This window comes from Sturnira hondurensis, unplaced genomic scaffold, assembly GCF_014824575.4.
Source record: "Sturnira hondurensis isolate 20B ecotype Veracruz unplaced genomic scaffold, ASM1482457v3 Scaffold0018728, whole genome shotgun sequence".
Classification (NCBI taxonomy): Eukaryota; Metazoa; Chordata; class Mammalia; order Chiroptera; family Phyllostomidae; genus Sturnira; species Sturnira hondurensis.
Window position 1 is genome coordinate 7,343,803 of NW_028091359.1, and position 21,067 is coordinate 7,364,869.

Below are 21,067 nucleotides of genomic sequence, written 5' to 3' on the forward strand. Positions count from 1 at the left end.
TCGAACCGGTGACCCCTTGCTTCACAGGCCCGTGCTCAATCCACTGAGCTACACCAGCCAGGACTGTTGGTTAATTCTTATATGTGCCCTGACCAGAGATAGAACTTACAACCTTGTCATATCAGGATGATGCTTAAACCAACTGAGCTACCCAGCCAGGGCATAATTTAAATGCTTTAAATTATGTATTTAAAACATTTTCTTTGTTATATTGAATTTTATTCAGTGTGGAATTTAGGAGAGTTTACGTCTTTATGAAAGAGATTATTCAAAATAGAGTAATATTGATGATCTTAGTTTCTAGTTTTCTTCTCAATAGGCTTAGCCTCTTTTCTAATGGTTCGTGCATACTCAGTGATTTTATGAGTTTTGGAGAAAAATTTAAGTCTGGCTGTATATTAGCATAGTACAATAAATAAAACCTTATTACTTTACAGAATATTTTGCCTGTGTATTCCGTGCAACCATCACAGATTACAGTTTTGGATAAAAGTAGATAAATTTAAAGATAATACAACTGTTTTTTATGACTTGGCATTCTTATGAGAACTGAATTTGGTACAGGACAGTTCTTGGAATGGTTGGAATTTAGGTTATTTTGGGTCATTTTTGGGGGAATTCAATTGAAGTATTTACTGAATAGTTTTAGTGAATTGAATGCTTGTCATGGGGATATAAATGCTGTAAAATATGAATTGTATTTGTAAGATAGTTGTGTTGGGCAGTTAAGGCATCTGACATGAAGTATTTAATCCAAGATAATAAGTGAGTAAGAGGCCAGCTCAGTCTGGAGGAAGTAATCCTGATTTGGGGAAGAGAGCATTTTAGAGAAGCCGACTTTGAAGTATTCGTTTAAAGCTGGGTACGATTTAGGTCCGGAGAGAGCGGGGAAAGCATGTTCAGGCAAGGGAAGGACATTGTCAGAGACTCAGCATCTGGACTGTGCTTAAGGAGCCCCCATGGCATCTCTAGAGTAATGGTTCTTACCTTTTTCCTCCCTGAGGAAGTCTGATACGCTTTGACTAGTGGCACTGCCTCATTAAGGCCATCCTGCCCGTTGGGAAGGGGGCGTATTCTGCTATGCTTTCTTCCTCCACTGTGCTGGCTCGCGTGGGTAATTTTCAGAATGTATCAATCTGGATTTTCTTTCTTTTTGCCACAATACATTTACTACTTTCTATTAAGGTCTTATCGTCAGGGTAGTAATGGAGTTTCCACAGGGAAATAATGTATGAGGCAGATTAAAAGCAAATTACTGACTTACTGAAAAATGTGAGGAAGGAGTGAGTGAACCCAAAAGAGGCAGGTGAACTTGTTTGCAAATGGGCAAGTATAAAAAAAAGTTAGGAAAACATAAAATTTTATGATACCAAGTATTGCCTGGGAAATGGATCTTGGAATCATTGCATGTCATTTTATGAGAGCTTCATGCTACTGTAAACAAATTACACAAAACGATGGGCGTCTTTGAGAAGAGCAGTGCAAACGAATCTGAGCATCACAGAAGCAAGACTTTTAATTTTGAAAGTCAAATGGTAGCAAATTTGAATGTATCGATGTACTAACCACACCTTTAAAAAATCAGTATTATTTAGCCCTGGCTGGTGTGGCTCAGAGGATTGAGCGCTGACTGTGAACCAAAGGGTCGTTAGCTCAATTCCCAGTCAGGGCACGTGCCTGAGTTGCAGACCAGGTTCCCTGGTGTGGGGTGTGTGACAGGCAACCACACACTGATGTTTCTCTCCCTCTTTTCCTTCCTTCTTTCCCCTCTGTCTGAAAATAAATAAATAATATCTTAAAAGATTCTCTCTTCTTCTTTAACCTTTGACATTTTAATTATGATGTGTCTTGGAGTGGGCTTCTTTGCATCTGTCTTGTTTGGGATGCTCTGTTCTTCCTGGACTTGCATGTCTAGTTCCTTCACCAAATTAGGGAGGTTTCCTTGCATAATTTTTTCAACTAGATTTCCACTTTCTTGTGCTTTCTCTCCTTCTGGCACACTTATGATGCATATGTTGGATATCTCGAAGTTGTCCCAGAGGCTGCTTATACTATCTTTGTATTTTTGTATTTTTCTTCCTTCTTGTTGTTCTGATTGGTTGTTTTTTTCTTGCTTATGTTCCAAATTATTGATTTGATTCTCAGCTTCTTCTACTCTACTGTTCTTTCCCTATAAATCCTTTATTTCAATTAGTGTGTCCTTTGTTTCTGACTGGATCTTTATCTCTGTGCTTGGCAGAGCTGGTAACATGAGGTCAGCAAGAGGGGTCCTCTGATTCAGTATCAGGATTTTCAGGTCAAGGGCTCTTAGGTCTCTGTTCAGAGTTTCTGCTCCCTGCTGTGAAAGTGATGATATAGCTGGGGAGAAGCTGCAGAAGAATTCTCAGTATCTCTTACTAGGATTATTTTTCTCTTATTAATGGTAATGCCTGCTTTTCATCAGTTCTTTATAGGACTTATATATGATAGGTTCCTTTTTTATTTAAAAACTTTCCATCCAGCCCTGGCTGGTGTAGCTCAGTGGATTGAGCAAGGGCCTGCAAACCACACGATCGCGGTTCGAGTCCCAGTCAGGGCACATACCTGGGTTGCAGGCCAGTTCCCAGCAGGGGACGCACGGGAGGCAACCATACATTGATATTTCTCTCCCTCTATCCTTCCTTTCCCTTCTAAAGATAAATAAATAAAATCTCTAAAAAAACCCTTTCCATCCATTCTATTGGCTATGGAATAAAGCCCTCACTTCTTGTGCCCTTTGAGGTCATTTACAGCTCCTCTTTCGTCTCCTCTGACACAGCTGGAGTTGAAGTCATGAACTTTCTCCTCTTCATCATTTGCCTTGAGCTCTTCTCTCTGAAAAGCTTGCATATGCTCTCCCTCTCATTCTGCATGGTGAACTTTTGTTCACCTTTAGAGGCCAGCTCATGCCTCATGGTTTTTGGCAGATGGAGTTAAGTCTTTCTTGTAATTGTTCATTTGTGCTTTGCCTTTCTTGCTACAATCTGAGTTTCTTTCCTTTTTAAGAAAAATTGAATTAATTGCAGAGACATTGAAATCATATAGGTATCAGGTGTACATTTCTAAACATATCTATAACCTGTATATTATATTGTGTGTTCCCAACCCCAAATCAAGTCTCCTTTCATCACCATATATCCCCCTGCACCCCTCTGTTACCTCTGTCTCCCCTCTGGCCCTCTGGTAAGAACCACACTATTGTGTGTGGCTAGGAGGCTTTTCCCCTCAATCCCTTCACCTTTTCACCTAGCCCTCCAACCACTCTCCCTTCCAACAGCTGTCAGTCTGTTCTCTGTGTTATGAGTCTGTTTCTGTTGGTTAGTTCAGTTTGTTTATTAGATTCCACATATCAGTGAAATTGTGTGGTATTTGTCTTTCTCTGACTGGCTTATTTCACTTAGCGTAATGTTCTCAGGCCCATCTGTGCTGTGGAAGAAGGTAAGATTTCCTTTTGTGTTGCTGAGTATTATTCCACTGTGTAAATATACTGCAGTTTTTTATCCACTCATCTACTGTTGGGCACTGGGGCTGCTTCCAGATCTTGGCTGTTGTAAATAAGCTGCCATGAACATAGGGGTGCATGTATTCTTTCAAATTAGTGTTTCAGGTTTCTTCCGATATATTCCCAGAAGTGGAATCACTGGGTTAAAAGGTAGTTCCATTTTTTAATTTTTATTTAATAAATGACATTTTACTTTTTAAAAGATTATATTTATTTATTTTTAGAGAGTGGGGAAAGGAGGGAGAAAAAGGGAGAGATACATCAAGCCCTGGCTGGTGTAGCTCAGTGGATTGAGCACAGGCCTGCGAACCAGAGGATCGCGGTTTGATTCCCAGTCAGGGCACATACCTGGGTTGCAGGCTGGTTCCCTGCAGGCCAACTCCCAGCAGGGGATGCACAAAAGGCAACCATACATTGATGTTTCTCTCCCTCTCTCCTTTCCCTCTAAAGATACATAAATAAATAAAATCTTAAAAAAATAAAGGGAGAGGGGACTTCCGCCAAGATGGAGGCATAGGTGGAAACACTGTGCCTTCTGCCACAACCAAGTTTGAATAAAACAAAGGTTTGGAGAAACAAAGACACAACCAAAGGACAGAAAATTGAATTATACGGAAGTCCGACTACATCTAACCGTTCAACGGGGACGGTAAGAGGGGCGGAGCCAGCAGCGAGCAGGGTCGGGCAGGACAGGGCCCCCGACCCAGGCGCGCAGGCAGACGGGAACCAGTTGGGGTGCGGGGCAGACCGCGGGCGCATATTCGCGCACAGTGAGACAGACCACGCAGGCCCCAGGGGGCGAGGGCTGACGGCGGTGGCACACTCGCGTGCAGTGGGACGAAACGCGTGGGCCCGGTGACGGCAGCAACTGCGGCACCGGTGAGGGCCGTGGCGGCAGGCGGCGGACAGGACGCCATAGTCCCTCTTTGACCCCGCCCCCACATACAGCGTCACAACCCAGCGACTTAGTTGCCCTGCAATACCAGTGAGAGCCATTGTCCCTCTTTGACCCCGCCCCCACATACAGCGTCACAACCCAGCGACTTAGTTGCCCTGCAATACCAGTGAGAGCCATTGTCCCTCTTTGACCCCGCCCCCACATACAACGTCACAACCCAGCGACTTAGTTGCCCTGTTCTAGTGAACACTTTAGGGCTCTGATCCTGCTATGGAACAGGCACGAACAACCCGAAAGATGGCACAAGAAGAACTCAAAGTCCCAGAGCCAATAACTCTAAGCGACCGAGAAATTGCCAGCCTCTCAGAAGCACAATTCAGGACACTATTTATCAGGATGCTCACAGAACTGGTAGATTATAGTCACAAATTAGAGGAACAAAGTCACAAATTAGAGGAACATATGAAGGCTAAACTAATTGAAATGAAGGGAGATGCACAGGAAACCAATAGTGATGGAAAGGAAACGGGGACTCAAATCAATGGAATGGACCAGAAGGAAGAACAAAACATCCCACCAGAAAGGAATGAAGAAATGAGAATTCAAAAAAATGAGGAGAGGCTTAGGAACCTCCAGGACATCTTTAAACGTTCCAACATCCGAATTATAGGGGTACCAGAAGGGGGAAAGAAACAGCCACGAGTGGAAAACGTATTTGAACAAATAATAAAGGAGAACTTCCCCAGTCTGGCAAAGGAAATAGACTTCCAGGAAATCCAGGAAGCTCAGAGAGTGCCAAAGAAGTTGGACCCAAGAAGGAACACACCAAGGCACATCATAATTACATTAGCCAAGACCAAAATGAAGGAGAGAATCCTAGAAGCAGCAAGGGATAAGGGGACAGTCACCTACAAAGGAGTACCCATCAGACTGTCAGCGGATTTCTCAAAAGAGACCTTACAGGCAAGAAGGGGCTGGAAAGAAGTATTCCAAGTCATGAAATCCAAAGACCTACAGCCAAGATTGCTTTATCCAGCAAAACTTTCATTTAGAATGGAAGGACAGATAAAGTGCTTCTCAGATAAGGTCAAGTTCAAGGAGTTCATCATCACCAAGCCCTTATTATATGAAATGCTAAAGGGACTTATATAAGAAAAAGAAGATGAAAAATATGAACAGTGAAAGGACAGCAAACACACAGTTATTAACAACCACACCTAAAACAAAAGCAAACCAAGAGGACAGCTAGATCAGGAGTGGAACCATAGAAATGAAGAACACATGGAGGGTTAGAAACAGGGGAGTGGGAGGAGGAGAAGGGGGGAGAAGGCACAGAAAATAGCATAGATGGTAGATAGAAAATAGATAGGGGGGAGGGCGAGAATAGTGGGGGAAATATAGAATCCAAAGAACTTGAAACTCGTGGTTATTAACTAAGGGGGGCAGAATGGTGGGGGAGGGAGGGTGCGGGTGGAAGGGATTGAAGGGGGGGAATAGAACAACTGTAATGGTATAATCAATAAAATATATATTTTTTAAAAAAAGGGAGAGCTACATCAATGTGTTGTTGCGTCTTGCACACCCCATACTCGGGGCCTGACCTGCAACCCAGGCATGTGCCCTGACTGGGAATTGAACTGGCGACTCTTTGGTTTCCAGCCCACACTCAGTCCACCGAGCTACACCAGCCAGGGCCCATTTTTAAGTTTTTGAGGTAATTCTGTACCGTTCTCAAAAGTGGCTGTAGCATTCTTCCTTCCCACCAGCAGTGCACGAGGGTTCCCTTTTCTCTACATCCTCGCCAGCACTGTTTACTGATGACAGCCAGATGTGATAGATGATATCTGTGAGATATGAGGTGACAGATGTGAGGTGATATCTCCTTGTGCTTCTAATTTGCATTTTTCTGATGATTAGTGACATTGAACATCTTTTCATATTTCTGTGGGCTATTTGTATGTCCTGTTTGGAGAAATGTCTATTCAGATCCTTTTCCCATTTTTAAAATTGGATTGTTATTTTGGTGTTGAATTTTGTAAGTCCTTCATAAACTTTGAAACCCCTTATCCAATGTATCATTGGTGAATGTTCTCCCATTCAGTGGGTTGTCTTTTTTTATCCCCTTGTGAATTAGTTTTTATTGGGACGTAGGGTTGAGTCACTGGGGAGCCAACACCCCACAGGACACTGTCCGTTCTGGCTTTCCTTTAGTAGCTTTGGAGCTTCTTCATCTTCTTGGAGCTGCTGCTCTTCCTGGTAGCTTCCTACCAGCAGCTTCCTTAGGTCCACTGCTGAGTGGCTTCTCTTTGTAAGAAAATTTCTTCTTTTTGGGGGGGACATTCCTGTTTCCTGCCTCTTCAATGTCAGTTTTTTGACATTGTAACTTCGACAAAGAGTAACTGGTTCCTCTTTGGAGAAAGATTTCTTTCTTCCCCTTGGGGAGATTTCCACTGCCAGTTGTCTCCTCAAGATCACTAATAATTGCCCTGGCTGGGTGGCTCAGCTGGTTAGAGCATTGTCCCAGGACACCAAGGTTGTGAGTTCGAACCGTGGTCAGGACACATGCAAAAATCAACCAATGAATGCATAAATAAGTGGAACAACAAATTAGTGATTTTTCTCTCTCTCTCTTTCTCCCTTGTCTCCCCCTCTTCTGATCTTGGTTTAAAATCAATAAATAAAAAATTTAAAAAATCACTAATAACCAGCTCCTCTTTGGCAAAAGATCTTTTTCTTGGGTTTGGATAAAAGGACGGGTGGGTCTTCCCTTCCATTCTCCTGAGGAGCCTCCTGGAGCTTTTGCTTTTCCTTCTTTTTGGGTTGTTTGCTTGTCTCCTCACACTCTTCCAGTGTACTGCTGATTTCCGAAGATGTGAGGGCAGTTATAGCCAGTCATTTCTTTTCCTTCTAGAAGCGTTTACCTTCCTGTTTCTCCCGCTTCCTAGTAATCTCAGCAGCTGCTTCCTCTGCGTGAACCATTGCCTTCTTTATGACCTCCAGATTCTTCCATAGAATGTCCCCAGTCTCATAGAAGGATAGCTGTTCCTCCACTTGTGCTAGAAGCTTTTCCCCAAATACACTTGTGGGTACCTCAGAGAAGCAATCAATTTGTGAGGTAACACTGCATTTGTTTGCCTGGTATCGGAAGATGCAGCCTCTGTTTTTGCAGCTGCTTGGCCAGTGAAAATGGAGTGAAAAACGAGTCCATGTTTTGGGGTGTTACTCTATGTCTTCAGGGCTCTGGAAACGTGGTCCCTTTGCTGGGAATTACTCAGACACCAGGACTGGCCACAGTGGGTTGTCTTTTCATTTTTTGGATGGTTTCCTTTGCTGTCAAAAACTTTATTGTTTGATGTAGTCCTATTTGTTTATTTTTATTTTTTGTTTTCCTTGCCTGGGATGCTATTAGAAAAAAATATTGCTGCAAGAAATGTTAGAGACTTTACTGCTCATGTTTTCTTCCAGCGCTTCATTTTTTCAAATCTAACATTTAAGTCTTTAGTCCATTTTCAGTTTATTCTTGTGTGTGGTGTAAGAAGGTGGTCTAGTTTCATTCTTTTTGCACCTATCTTTCCAGTTTTCTTAATACCACTTACTGAATAGACTGTCTTTACCCCGTTGTGTGCCGTTGCCCTCATTGTCAAATATTAATTGACCATAAAGGTGTGGGTTTATTTCTGAGCTTTCTATTCTGTTCCATTGATCTGTGTGTCTGTTTTGAATTTGTGCTTCCCAAAAGCAGTGATGATATCTTCCGTCTTTGAATTCTGTGCTTTTAGTACAGGGCCTGGCTTCAGGAAATGTTTGGTGAATTGAATTAATACCCAGCTCAAACTTGCGTTTTAAGGCATTTTTTTATGCTTGTGGGAAAAATCCTGCACAATATATAGATTTTGATCTGCAGTCATAGCCACAGGATTAGAAGACTGAAATTGTGAGTTTTGGATATGAAACATTTCTGTAACTTGTGGTTCAAAGAATAGAAGCCTTATGATTTATTTGTTGCACTTCGTGATATTCAAAGTCATGTTTCATTTATAAATTTGTCTCATTCATAAATTGGATGTATTGTTAGTATGATCCTGACTTATACATAGTTGACATTTTGCTTGGATCTCATTGAACACTTCATAAAATATAAAAGAGAAATATGGATTTGCAGCATCAATAGCTGCTCAGCTGTGACCTTGATCAAAAGGCTGGTTGAGAGTAACTATTCAGATAGATGATTAAGCCAGCTGAGCTAGGAATGGTGCTGGAATTTATAATTAGTAAGTTTTAACGTTTTTCTCTTGTTCTTTCCTCATCTTTAGGATTTTTGTCCCTGAGTCATGGAAGACAGAAGAGCTGAGAAGTCATGTGAACAAGCATGTGACTCACTCAAGAGGCAGGACTATGAAATGGCCCTCAAGCACTGCACAGAGGCCCTTCTTTCCCTTGGCCAGTACTCCATAGCCGACTCCACAGGGACGTGTCCATTGGAGATAGAAAGTATAAAAATTGAGAGTCTTCTTTACCGAATTGCCTCATTTTTGCAACTGGTAAGTACAGTGTTGATAAATCAATGCCTAAGTGTGTAAAATGGCATTATTCATTGAATGGGCACTGTTACTGATCACTCCTTCTCTAGATCAACTAACTGTGGGCTTACGAGGTGAATGAAGTGGCTCGTGATTGCCCACTGTCTTTTCTGGCAAGCAACTGTATTTTTATTTATTTTTTATTTATTTATTTATTTAAAATTTCAGAACCTCTTTTTCTTATTTTTTTAAAAATATTTATTTATTTATTTATCTTTAGAGGGGAAGGAGAGAGGGAGAGAAACATCAATGTATGGTTGCCTTTCGTGTGTCCCCTGCTGGGAGTTGGCTTGCAGGGAACCGGCCTGCAACCCAGGCATGTGCCCTGACTGGGAATCAAACCGCAATCCTCTGGTTCACAGGCCTGTGCTCAATCCACTGAGCTACACCAGCCAGGGCGCAACTGTATTTTTAAATGTTGAAAATTATACTGTTACCTAGCACTTTCGAGCGTTCATTCATTTAACAAATATTTACTGAGTGTATACTATGTATTAGACACTGCTCTAGGTGCTTGGTATAGATTGCTGAAAAATAAAGAGAAAGGCCCTGGCTGGTGTAGCTCAGAGAATTGAGCACGGGCCTGCGAACCACACAATCGCGGTTTGATTCCCGGTCAGGGCATGTGCCTGGGTTGCAGGCCAGGTCCCGGCAGGGGACACACCAGAGGCAACCATACATTGGTGTTTCTCTCCCTCTCTCCTTCCCTTCCCCTCTAAAGATAAATAAATAAAATCTTTAAAAAATAAAAATAAAAAAAATAAAGAGAAAGATCTGTTCTTTGTGGTGCTTTTTCTGGTAGGGGACAGACAATAAACACTAGACATTATAAGTAAGTAAACACTTTAGATTGTTAGAAGGTGACAGTCTGCATGAAGAAAGGTAGAACAAGGCGAGGGATGTTGGGGTTCCTAGGGTTAGGGATAGGGTTGCAGTTTTAAATTGGGTGGTCAGGTAGTCCTCATTGATAAAGTGATAAGAAGGGGGTAAGGGAGTGATCCATGTTGAAATCTGGAGGAAGAGTATTACAGGCAGAGGAAGCAGGACCCCGAGGCAGAAGCATGCCTGCCGCCATGCTTGAGGAACTGCTTGGGGGCCAGTGTGCTGGAGTACAGTGCATGGGGGCGTGGGGAGGGGAGAGGGTAGCGGAGCTAGATCCTCTGGGACCCTGCAGGTCACTCTGAGGACTGGTTTTGACAGTGTTTATTCTCCTTGAGGTGGGAAATTATTGTGGAATTTTGAGCAGAGGAGCGGCATGATCTGATTTAATAGGAATTCTTTGGCTTTTGTGTTGAGAATAGACTATAAAAGGATAACAGTGGATGCAGGGAGACTAGATTGGAGGGTATTGGAATAATCCAGGCCAGAGATGACAATAGCTCAAACCAAAGTGGTGGCAGTGGAGATGGTGAGAAGTGGTTTGATTCTGGTTATAATTTGAAGGTATAACCAGTAAAATTTGCTAATGCATTGGGTGCAGGGAATGAGGCACACAGAGCAGTCACAGTTGACTGTGTCCGAGCAACTGGAAGGATGGTCTTTCCTTTCACTGAGATGAGAAGGCTGTAGATGGGACTAGGTTCTGTGGGGGAAGAATTCATTTTGGACACTGAGTTTGGGATGTCATGTAGAAGTCCAGCTAGAGATGTTGAGCAAGCAGTCAGATATGCAGGTATGTTGTTTAAGAGAGAAATCTGGGCCAAAGATTAATACATTTAAGAGTCTTGGACTACGGATATATAAAGTCTTGATCCTGGATCACATCACCAAGGGGGTGAGTGTTGATAGAGAAGAGGAGAGGACCAAGAACTTAGTCTTGGGGCCCCCAGTGTTGAGAGGATGGGGAGAAGAAGAGGAACCAGCAGAGCAGCCTGAAGGGTAACCAAGAGAGTGCAGTGATGGCCCGGTAGCCAAGGGAAGAGAGTGCATCCAGAGGAGGGAATGGTCAGCAGTGGCCACTGCTGTTCCGGGAAGTGGTGGATGAATGACTGGTTAAAGGAGTGTTTGAGACCGGATCAGAGGGGAGGAATTTAAATACATAATTATAGACAATTCTTGAGGATTTTTGCCCCGAGAGGTGCGCAAGTGTGTGCACACACACACACACACACAAATGTAATAGATGGAATGGTAGCTGGTGAGAGAAGTGAAGTCAAGAGAATGATTTTTTTTAGATGAAAGAAATAGTAGTATGTTTATAGGACTGAACCAATAAAATTAAAAAGTTAATAATGTAGGAGAAGTAGAGGAGGCTTGTTGGAGTGAGGTTCTTTAATGGACCGGAGAGCAGATCTGGTCCACTAAAGTAGGTAGGATGGGCTTCGGAAAGGAACATGGGTGGTTTGTCTGGTGAGAGGTGGCAGGCAGTGTGCTGGGAAGTGAGTAGATGTGGCGGTGATAGTCTGTGGACATTTTCTTCTCGTGCCTTTGGTTTCCTCATTGAAGTCAGTAGCTGAGAATGAGAGCGGGAGCTCAGGAGGCCCTGGTGATCTGATGTTAGAGAAGGTGAGAAGTAGGAGTGTGGGTAAATGGACTCGGAAGTACATTGTAGTGTGTATTTGTATTGTATAATTCCAAAGAACACACGGGTTAGCTTTGCTCTGTGAATATTAAATTTGCAACATTAATGCTTAAACTTTGAAACAAAGCCAAGCTTTTTTAAAAAAAATAAAATCTCTATTTTTAAGCAGCGCTGGGACTACTTAATAATACTTATCTGGTATCCTTTATTTTGCAGAAAAAGTATGGGCAAGCTGATGAAGATTGTAGGCATGGTATGTATAAAAACAGAATTCTCTTCCGATTTGAAGATTTTGAATTATTTAATTGGGCAATGTTTAAGATTTAATTTCTTCCATTTGCTAATTTCAAAAGTGATTATATTTTAAAAAACCCACCTTACTGTGGTGACTAGTGACTAACGTGGATGTTGACTTTCTTGCTGTGGTCAGCGTGCACAGGAACATTGTTGCCAGTCACTCATGAGGGCTGACACTCTGGTCACTCCCTTGGGAACACTGATAGTGTCCCTTTAAAGTATGTGTGAATATTTTCCGTCATTAGGGCCAAATTTTAAGAATTGTAACACACATTGATTAAAATGTTAAGTTTGGATAAAGTGAGAGGCTGGGTTTATCCCTCCCTCCTAAAATGTGTTTCCCCTTCGTTAGAAGATTTCCCTTAGAGGGAAGAGACTGACTAGAATGCTCTTTAGTGCTTTTTTACTGTTTTCTTTTGGGCTGGGATTTGACTAAAAATATTCTTGTTCTTTGGGTACTAGCAGAATAAGAATCCTTGTCCATGTGATTGCTGCGAATTCACTAGACTAAACCTAGGAGTGAGTGGGAGAAGGGTTCAGTGTACATTCTCATAAACTCCTGATGAGATTTTTTTGCACAGCTTAGTGATTTGAATAATACAGTGTTTCACTTATCCAGAATTTGGGTGAGGAGTTAGATGTTTAAAAGAAGTTGATTTTTTCTATATACTCTTTCATGTAAAAATTATTAAAAGTACATATGAACGATTGTTGTTGTAAACCTTACAAAACTGTTTATTCTACATACTTTTGTGGCATATTGGACATAACTATTAAAGATTCAGCGACCTCTTTGTGAGCCTCGCTTCACAAAATTTTATGCTTTGAGAGTTAACTAATTAACTGGAATTTGAAAGCTATCTAGTACAATAATTCTTTAAACAAAATTCTTATTATTTGTAACATTAAACATTTACCAACAAGGCAAGTAGTAAGTCAGATAACATCAAGAAACATGAAGAGGAGAATCATTTCTGCTTCTTCCTCCTTCTGAAGGATCGTTGTTTAGTTTGCTGTAGCTTCTGCACTTTTCTCTGTCCAGATAAACACAAATGCTTATAATACATAGATAGGGTTTTTTTTCCCTTAAGAATGAAAAGATTTAACACTGGCTGATGTGGCTCAGCCCATTGAGCACTGGTCCATGAACTGAAAGGTCACCAGTTCGAATCCCGGTCAGGGCATGTGCCTGAGTTGCAGGCCAGGTCCCCAGTTGGAGGTGTGCAAGAGGCAGTCGATTGATGTTTTTCTCCCTCTCTTTCTCCCTCCCTTAACCTTTTCTATAAATAAATAAATAAATAAATAAATAAATAAATAAATATCTTTTAAAAAAGATTTAAGAGATTTATGTCATCATCACAAAGCAGCTTGCTTTCTTACATTCCATAGATCATGGATTCTTTTTTTAAAAAAATATATTTTATTGATTATACCATTACAGTTGTTCTATTCCCCCCTTCATTCCCCTCCACGTGTACACTCCCTCCCCCACCATTTTCCCCCCCTTAGTTTATAACCACGTGTCTCAAGTTCTTTAGATTCTATATTTCCCCCACTATTCTTGCCCTCCCCCCTATCTAGTTTCTACCTACTGTCTATGCTATTTTCTGTGCCTTCTCCCCCCTTCTCCTCCTCCCACTCCCCTGTTGCTAACCCTCTATGTGATGTTCATTTCTATGGTTCCACTCCTGATCTAGCTGTCCTCTTGGTTTGCTTTTGTTTTAGGTGTGGTTGTTAAGAACTGTGACTTTGCTGTCCTTTCACTGTTCATATTTTTCATCTTCTTTTTCTTAGATAAGTCCCTTTAGCATTTCATATAATAAGGGCTTGGTGATGATGAACTCCTTGAACTTGACCTTATCTGAGAAGCACTTTATCTGTCCTTCCATTCTAAATGAAAGTTTTGCTGGATAAAGCAATCTTGGCTGTAGGTCTTTGGATTTCATGACTTGGAATACTTCTTTCCAGCCCCTTCTTGCCTGTAAGGTCTCTTTTGAGAAATCCGCTGACAGTCTGATGGGTACTCCTTTGTAGGTGACTGTCCCCTTATCCCTTGCTGCTTCTAGGATTCTCTCCTTCATTTTAGTCTTGGCTAATGTAATTATGATGTGCCTTGGTGTGTTCCTTCTTGGGTCCAACTTCTTTGGGACTCTCTGAGCTTCCTGGATTTCCTGGAAGTCTATTTCCTTTGCCAGACTGGGGAAGTTCTCCTTTATTATTTGTTCAAATACGTTTTCCACTCGTGGCTGTTTCTTTCCCCCTTCTGGTACCCCTATAATCCGGATGTTGGAACGTTTAAAGATGTCCTGGAGGTTCCTAAGCCTCTCCTCATTTTTTTGAATTCTCATTGCTTCATTCCTTTCTGGTGGGATGTTTTGTTCTTCCTTCTGGTCCATTCCATTGATTTGAGTCCCAGTTTCCTTTCCATCGCTATTGGTTTCCTGGACATCTCCCTTCATTTCAATTAGTTTAGCCTTCATATGTTCCTCTAATTTGTGACTATAATCAACCAGTTCTGTGAGCATCCTGATAAACAGTGTCTTGAATTGTGCTTCTGAGAGGCTGGCAATCTGTTGGTCGCTTAGAGTTATTGGCTCTGGGACTTTGAGTTCTTTTTGCACCATCTTTTGGGCTGTTCGTGCCTGTTAAGTAGCAGGATTGGAGCCCTAGGTGTTCACCAGAGCAGGGCAACTCATTTGCTGGGTTGTGACGTTGTATGTGGGGGCTGGGTCAAAGAGGGACAATGGCGTCCCGTCTGCCGCCTCCCGCTGCTACAGCCACAGGTAAGACAGCAGCCACCGTCACCCACCGTCACCGGGCGCACGTGTTTCGTCCCACTGCACGCGAGTGTGCCACCGCACTCAGTGTGTCCCACACCCTGACTGGGTCCAGGCTACTTACATGCCTAGGTCTGGGGATCGTTCCTGCCTGACCCTGCTCCGCTGCTGGCTCCGCCCCTCTTACCCTCCCCGTTGAACGGTTCGTTGTTGTCGGACTTTTGGACTTTCGTGTAATTCAATTTTCTGTTCTTTGGCTGTGTCTTTGTTCTCCAAACCTTTGTTGTATTTAAACTTGGTTGTGGGAGACGGAAGTCCCCAGATAATGGATTCTTTCTAAGTCGATGCATCTGCTCTAATTTTTGTTTACTGTTCTGTAGTGTAGGTGGGCCATAATTTGCTCAGTAATTTCTATATTGATTGACTTTGAGGTGGTTTTGGCTTTCTAGCTTGTTATTATAATCTGTCCTATAATAAATATATCTTCTTTGTTACTGTTGCCTTTGTTTCTATAGGACAGTCTTAAAAGTTGCATGTTTGGGTTAAGGAGTTTTAAAAGGTTGGCTATCGGGATTGAAATTATGAGTATTCTATAGTCGTAAGATCAGTTTCAAATGCAGACACACACCAGTAATACCTGCCTGTTCTCTGTAGTCTCACTAACACTGGAACTGATCAGTCTTGACATTTTGCCAATTTCACACGTGAGAAATGACCCCTTGTGCTTTAATTTTCACTTCCTTTAGTTCAGGTTTATGGAGTCTTCTCGTTTTGGAGACATGCAGTGTCCCAAAGGTTGAATGACTTGTGAGAAGTCACAGAAGAGTGATTGCTGTTGGTAAAGGAGCACATGAAAAAATATTTCACTTTTCTGTAGTGTTTCTTAGCATTTTAAAGTTAGATACTGTTTTATAATTACTGAACCACCAAAATACAAGTTTAACCAGGAAATAAGATTATGGATATATTTATTTCCTGGAATGTGATTATAGTACCATGAGTATATACATATGTCCAAACTCACCAAATTATATGCACTAACTATATGTAGGTTTGGGTTTTTTTGTCTTTTTTTTAATGCCAGTTATCCCTGTGTAATGTCAGGAAGAAAGGTGAACCAATGTTTAAGGTCAAGTTGTAGTGAGAGGGCCGTGCTCTTGTGGTGTTGGTGGAGTATGAAGCGAGATGCAGCTCGTTAGTATGTTTATACCCTTTGACCCAGTAATCTTATTTCTGAGGTACTATCCCAAGTAAATAATCCAAAAGGAGGAAAAAGTTGTATGCAGAGTAGTGTTCATGGCAGCGCTGTGTGTAAAAGTAGAAAATTGGTTAGCCTCTGGTCGGGGAGGAGTTCAACAATTAAATTCCTTGTTACCATTTAAGTGATGAGTAAGAACATGAAAAATGCTTATTTAAATGCAAAAGCAGTGTATATGAAGTTTTTCATTTGGAAATATTGGCTAGGTTTTAATGTATATATTATTACTAATTGTAGAATTCTGCTTTTATATGTTTTTTTCTCCTTTCAGCTTTTGGTGATCTTATTTTTATGTAAGATTACGTACCATGGTTATGCAGTCAGTCAGTAATAAAAAGCAAGACAAAAATCATGATCTCTGTTAATTATTATACTACTTTGTGATGGCAGATAACTGTGGAATAGCTCCTATGTTAGTGTCTCTAGACCTTACTTTTTGCATTGTATGTACAGTGTCGTCTTGATGTCTGTTCCCTGTCAGGCTATCAGTTTGCACTCCTCCAACTCTCGACATGCCTCATGGTAACTGCCTGCCTCTTCCCCATCTTGCTGCTTCCGACCTGATTTCACTCTCTCAGGCAGGATTAGGAAATCAGGTAATCCTTGTCATGGAATTTAAAGAAAAAAAATTTTATTATGAAAAATTTAAAACATACAGGAAAGTAGAGGAAATAGTATAATAAATATTCATATTCTCAGAACTTAAATAGTAACATTTTCCCATATTTACTTCATTTAGTTTTTTAGAACTATTTAAATATAATTACAGTTATCATATATTTTAAAAAGATTTTATTTATTTATCTTTAGAGGGGAAGAGAAGGAGAGAGGGAGAGAAATATCAATGTATGGTTGCCTCTCACGAGTCCCCTGCTGGGAACTGGCCTGCAACCCAGGCATGTGCCCTGACTGGGAATCGAACCGCGATTGTGTGGTTCGCAGGCCCACGCTCAATCCACTGAGCTACATAGATATCATATTTACCCTTAGATACTTTAGTATACATCTCTAAAAAATAAGGCCATATCTGTACAACCATATTATTATTAATCTAATAAATGGGTAATAGTTGCCTAATATTATCTAAAACCCATTGCATAAGCAGATTTCCCTGATTATGGGTAATAATCACTGTGTTTTTTATGGTTGATTGTTAAACCAGAAACTGATCAGAGTCATGACATTTTAAACTTGCAATTCTACTTCTGTAAGAGTAAATGAATAGGCTCTAGTTGAGGACTCAAGGGCATCTTGAAAATAAACTTCATAGGCTTTAATTTCATGGAATTCAGTTCTGTTTGTTGTGTTCTGTATAGTGAAGGTTGTCAAACTGGTGGCCATTGCATAGTGAGGTAGTCACTACGTCTGTTTCCATTGTCTGAACATGAGTCGTATTGGGCGTAACAGGAAATAGTGATTCTTCTTCGGCCTTTCACATATTTCTTATATAGGAAGCTTGGACTTTTTATACTAACAAAGTGGAATGGTAAATGCAGAAAGCGAAGTCAAAAGAAGATCTTAGCAACTAGAAGAGTGTTGTACTACATGCAATAGTAGGACAAACTTAATCATCATAAATACCAGTGAATATTTTTCATAAGACTGCAAGATTTTTAAACCCTAATTGAGAGTGTTATTAATAGAAGAAATCACCATTACAAATAAGGAGTGTGGGACATCTGTTGACATTTATTGTAGTGATATCTGCCCTGTTGAATAGATGCTGACTATATTAACAAAAAGTTGAACAATATGTGTTTGATTGAAGTGTCTACACTCTCCTTGGGGAAAAAAGTGGCATCTTTGCCCACCTTTCTTCTTGGAAGAGTTTTGACTTTAGTGGTAATTTTTTTAAATTAGTTAATAATGGTTAACACTGTTTATTCAGAATTACCTCTGGGTCAGGCTCTCTGAAAAACATTATTTTATTTAAAAAATATTTTAGTTATTCTTAGAGAGAAGGGAAGGGAGGGAGAAAGAGAGGGTGAGAAACATCCATGTGTGGTTGCCTCTTATGTGGCCCCCACTGGAGACCTGGCCCGCAACCCAGGCATGTGCTCCTGACCTGGAATTGACCAGTGACCCTTTGGTTTGCAGGCCGGCACTCAGGACACTGAGCCACACTGGCCAAGGCTGAAATATGTTATTTTGTTTAACCACATTGTAATATCATTTCTCTTTTACAGATGAGGAACAGGCTTTGTGAGCTTAAGTAATTTGCTTAAGAGTGCAGAGCCAGTCCAGAATAGAAGTGTGGGTTTGAAGTGAGATCTTTCTGAAAGGCCATGCTCCTTCTGTTTATTCTAAACTCTTGCCTGCGTATTCTTTAGGGTTTTGCAGACATTATTTAATTTTTGCATTAATTATTTAAAAATGTTTGTGTGTATAAGCTTTATTTTTCCAACAGGAAATTGTAAAAACTTCTCATTTTGAAATAATTACAGATTCATGGGAAGTTGCAAAGATAATACAGAGAGGTCCCCTGTGCCTTCCCCTACTGGTTACATCTCGTAACTATAGTATAGTATCAAAACCTGGAAATTTGATCATGTTTAGATTCGTGTAACCACCAATACAGTCAAGATACCAAATCGTTCCATTTCCACAAAGATCTCCCTTGTGTTGCTGCCACCCTAGATCGTCACCACTTTCCCTCTCCCCCATCCCCAGTCCCTGGCCAGTGTGAATCTGTTCTTCAGCTTTATAATTTTGTCATTTTGAAAATATTGTGTAATGGAATTATATTGTATATAACCTTTTAAGATGGCTTTTTCCCCTCACCATGTATCTGAGACATATTCAAGGTTGTGTATATCTATAATTCATTCCTTTTTATGACTGAATGATATTCCATAGTATGGCTGTATCACATCTTGTTCTTTAACAGATGCTGAAGGCTTTGTGGAATGGGATCTTGACTTTCACTGGTCATTCCCTCATAATTCCTGTCAAGTGTTTTAAATGTTTAAGTTGACAGGAATAAAAAGTTAAATTGTAGTGTACTAATTTTGGGAAAATACAAATGAGGGTACTGAGTGTTTATTTAATATTTAAGTTGAGAACTGTAATTCTCTAAATTTTTTTTTTGTCAATAGACATTTAAGTAAATAGTAGTCTTTGAACTTATGTGAACCCAATTGCAAGAGTCTCATCATGGCTGTATGATGATCTCTTAGATATTTTCTGATTTATTCAGGGTGTTAGCTATAGTCATGAATGTCATTTTAAAATGTATTTTATGTTGTTAATTCATGAAATAAATATTTGTTAGTATCAATTTTTCATTAACTGAAATTATATTTATACAGAAGGAGAGGATTTAAAGTGAATAGTACCTTCCTTCATAAAATCTCAGTAAATAGGGTACCAAAGGGGATCAGAATTAAGATTATTGTGAATACCTGAAATCACAGCTCAGTTTTTTTTAAAAGATTTTATTTATTTACTCTTTTAGAGTTAGGGAAAGGAGGGAGAGAAATATCAGTGTGTGACATACATGATTGCCTTTTGTACACCCTCTACTGGAGACCTGGCCTGCAACCTAGGTGTGTTCCCTGCCTGGGAATCGAACCAGCAATTTTTTGGTTTATAGGCTGGTGCTCAATCCACTGAGCCACACCAGACAGGATGTGGCTCAGTGTAAGGCAAAGAAAATAGTCAGAAGAGTAACAAAATGTCAGATTTTATCTCAGTAAGCAAGTTAACCATGTAAACAATGAAATACAGGAGTACCTTAACTCCTGCATTTGAAATAGGATTTGAAAACAGTCTTGGTTTTTCCACAATCCAGATTTCCTTTGAGTGATTACAACAGAGATTGCAAGATGTTGACTCTCTGACATGGAAATGATGATAGTGGAAGAGTTTTAACATAAAAACATACAGTTAGATTGATTTTGTTTTAAATAGGAAAACAAAATTAACTGCTTAATCCAGTTATTGAACAGTTAATGGACGTTAACTTTGCTGTAATTACATACCAAATGCATCTCGGAAATTAGGATTCTTTCCTAAAGAGGAAGTTGGCTCTGCAAACAGCAGATATTCTCTCATGCACACATAGTGTACAACAGACTACTTTTGCAAATATCGTTTTAACAATACTTCAAGTGAAAAGTTTAGTCAAGCATGTAGATGATAAAATAAAAACCTTTTGTGATGTTCTGGGAACTGGGTTCCAGGTTTGTTTTTATGCTTAGCTGTGTTGTCAGTTTTTTACTGTGTATGATTATTTTATATTTGTATAGTAAGGAGGAAGTTGAGGTACATTGAATTAGTTCTAAAATTTAAACTGGAACACTGAAAGTAAACCAGGAGAAATGACCTATGTTTCTGAAGTAGGAAAGTAATTGAGAAGCTTCTTTTGAGTACAAACCTCTTTACAATGAAGTATAATTGAAGGGAAGAGCACTTCCAAAAATATGCAATGAAAGCTTAACTGTAAAGCTCATTGCAAACCCAAGGAGATCATGAAGATTTTTGTGACCCAATTAAGGATCAAATATTGAAAGGAGCAAGGTAACAGGGATTAAAAAAAAGAAGAAGCATATTAGAGTATTTGAAGCTGAAATATTCCAAAGGGTCTAGGTCTAGATAACATTGAACAGTGTTAGGCTTTTTTTCCCAAAAGCATTTCATAAAGGAAACATTTTATCTATAAAAGACCTTGGTAGGAAGGGCATAATATGCCACAACAGCTGCAGCCCACATGTCCAAAAGCGCTTGTTTATTGCAACTGGAAGAAAAGCTAGGGCAAGGGAAGCATTTGGAGGCGAAGGAGAAGAATGTTGGGGAGAAAACCCTGATTTTGCCAAGTAGACGTGGGTGGGAGGTTTGCCACAGTGTTCTTACTCTGGTCTATGTTTTACTTCTTCATACTTACAAGGAATGAATGTTTTAATCTTCGGTAAATATGTAGATGTAGGCCCTCCACTGTTTGGGGTCTGCTTGTATACTACTCCTCCAACCCCAACATACATTTTTGGAAAAAAATGTAAGTTTATTGCCCCAAATTAAGTGGCTGATATTTAGGAAAGGAGTGTATTTATAAATTATAAATTTGTATATTCATAAAAGTAATCTGTTTTCATTTTTGATTCTGTTTCTGAAGTGTTGGTTCAGAAAGTGTAATTATATCCAAGTGGTGAATGATTTCACTTTATTGATGACTAAAGGATTTAGTTTTTATGGTCATTAACATTTTTCTATTGAAAATT

At 40.2% G+C, this 21,067-nt stretch overlaps 1 protein-coding gene across 4 annotated transcripts in view; it reads left to right on the plus strand.

Moving 5' to 3' along the window:
• Nucleotides 1-21,067, plus strand: part of HELZ (helicase with zinc finger) — a 154,331-nt gene that overhangs the window by 17,510 nt on the left and 115,754 nt on the right. For all 4 annotated transcript variants that reach the window (XM_037070179.1, XM_037070181.1, XM_037070180.1 and 1 more), the window contains 2 exons: nucleotides 8,732-8,959; nucleotides 11,736-11,772. In XM_037070179.1, coding sequence (XP_036926074.1) covers nucleotides 8,750-8,959; nucleotides 11,736-11,772 — 247 coding nt within the window. In that variant the 5' untranslated portion in view covers nucleotides 8,732-8,749. The remainder of the gene's footprint in view (nucleotides 1-8,731; nucleotides 8,960-11,735; nucleotides 11,773-21,067) is intronic.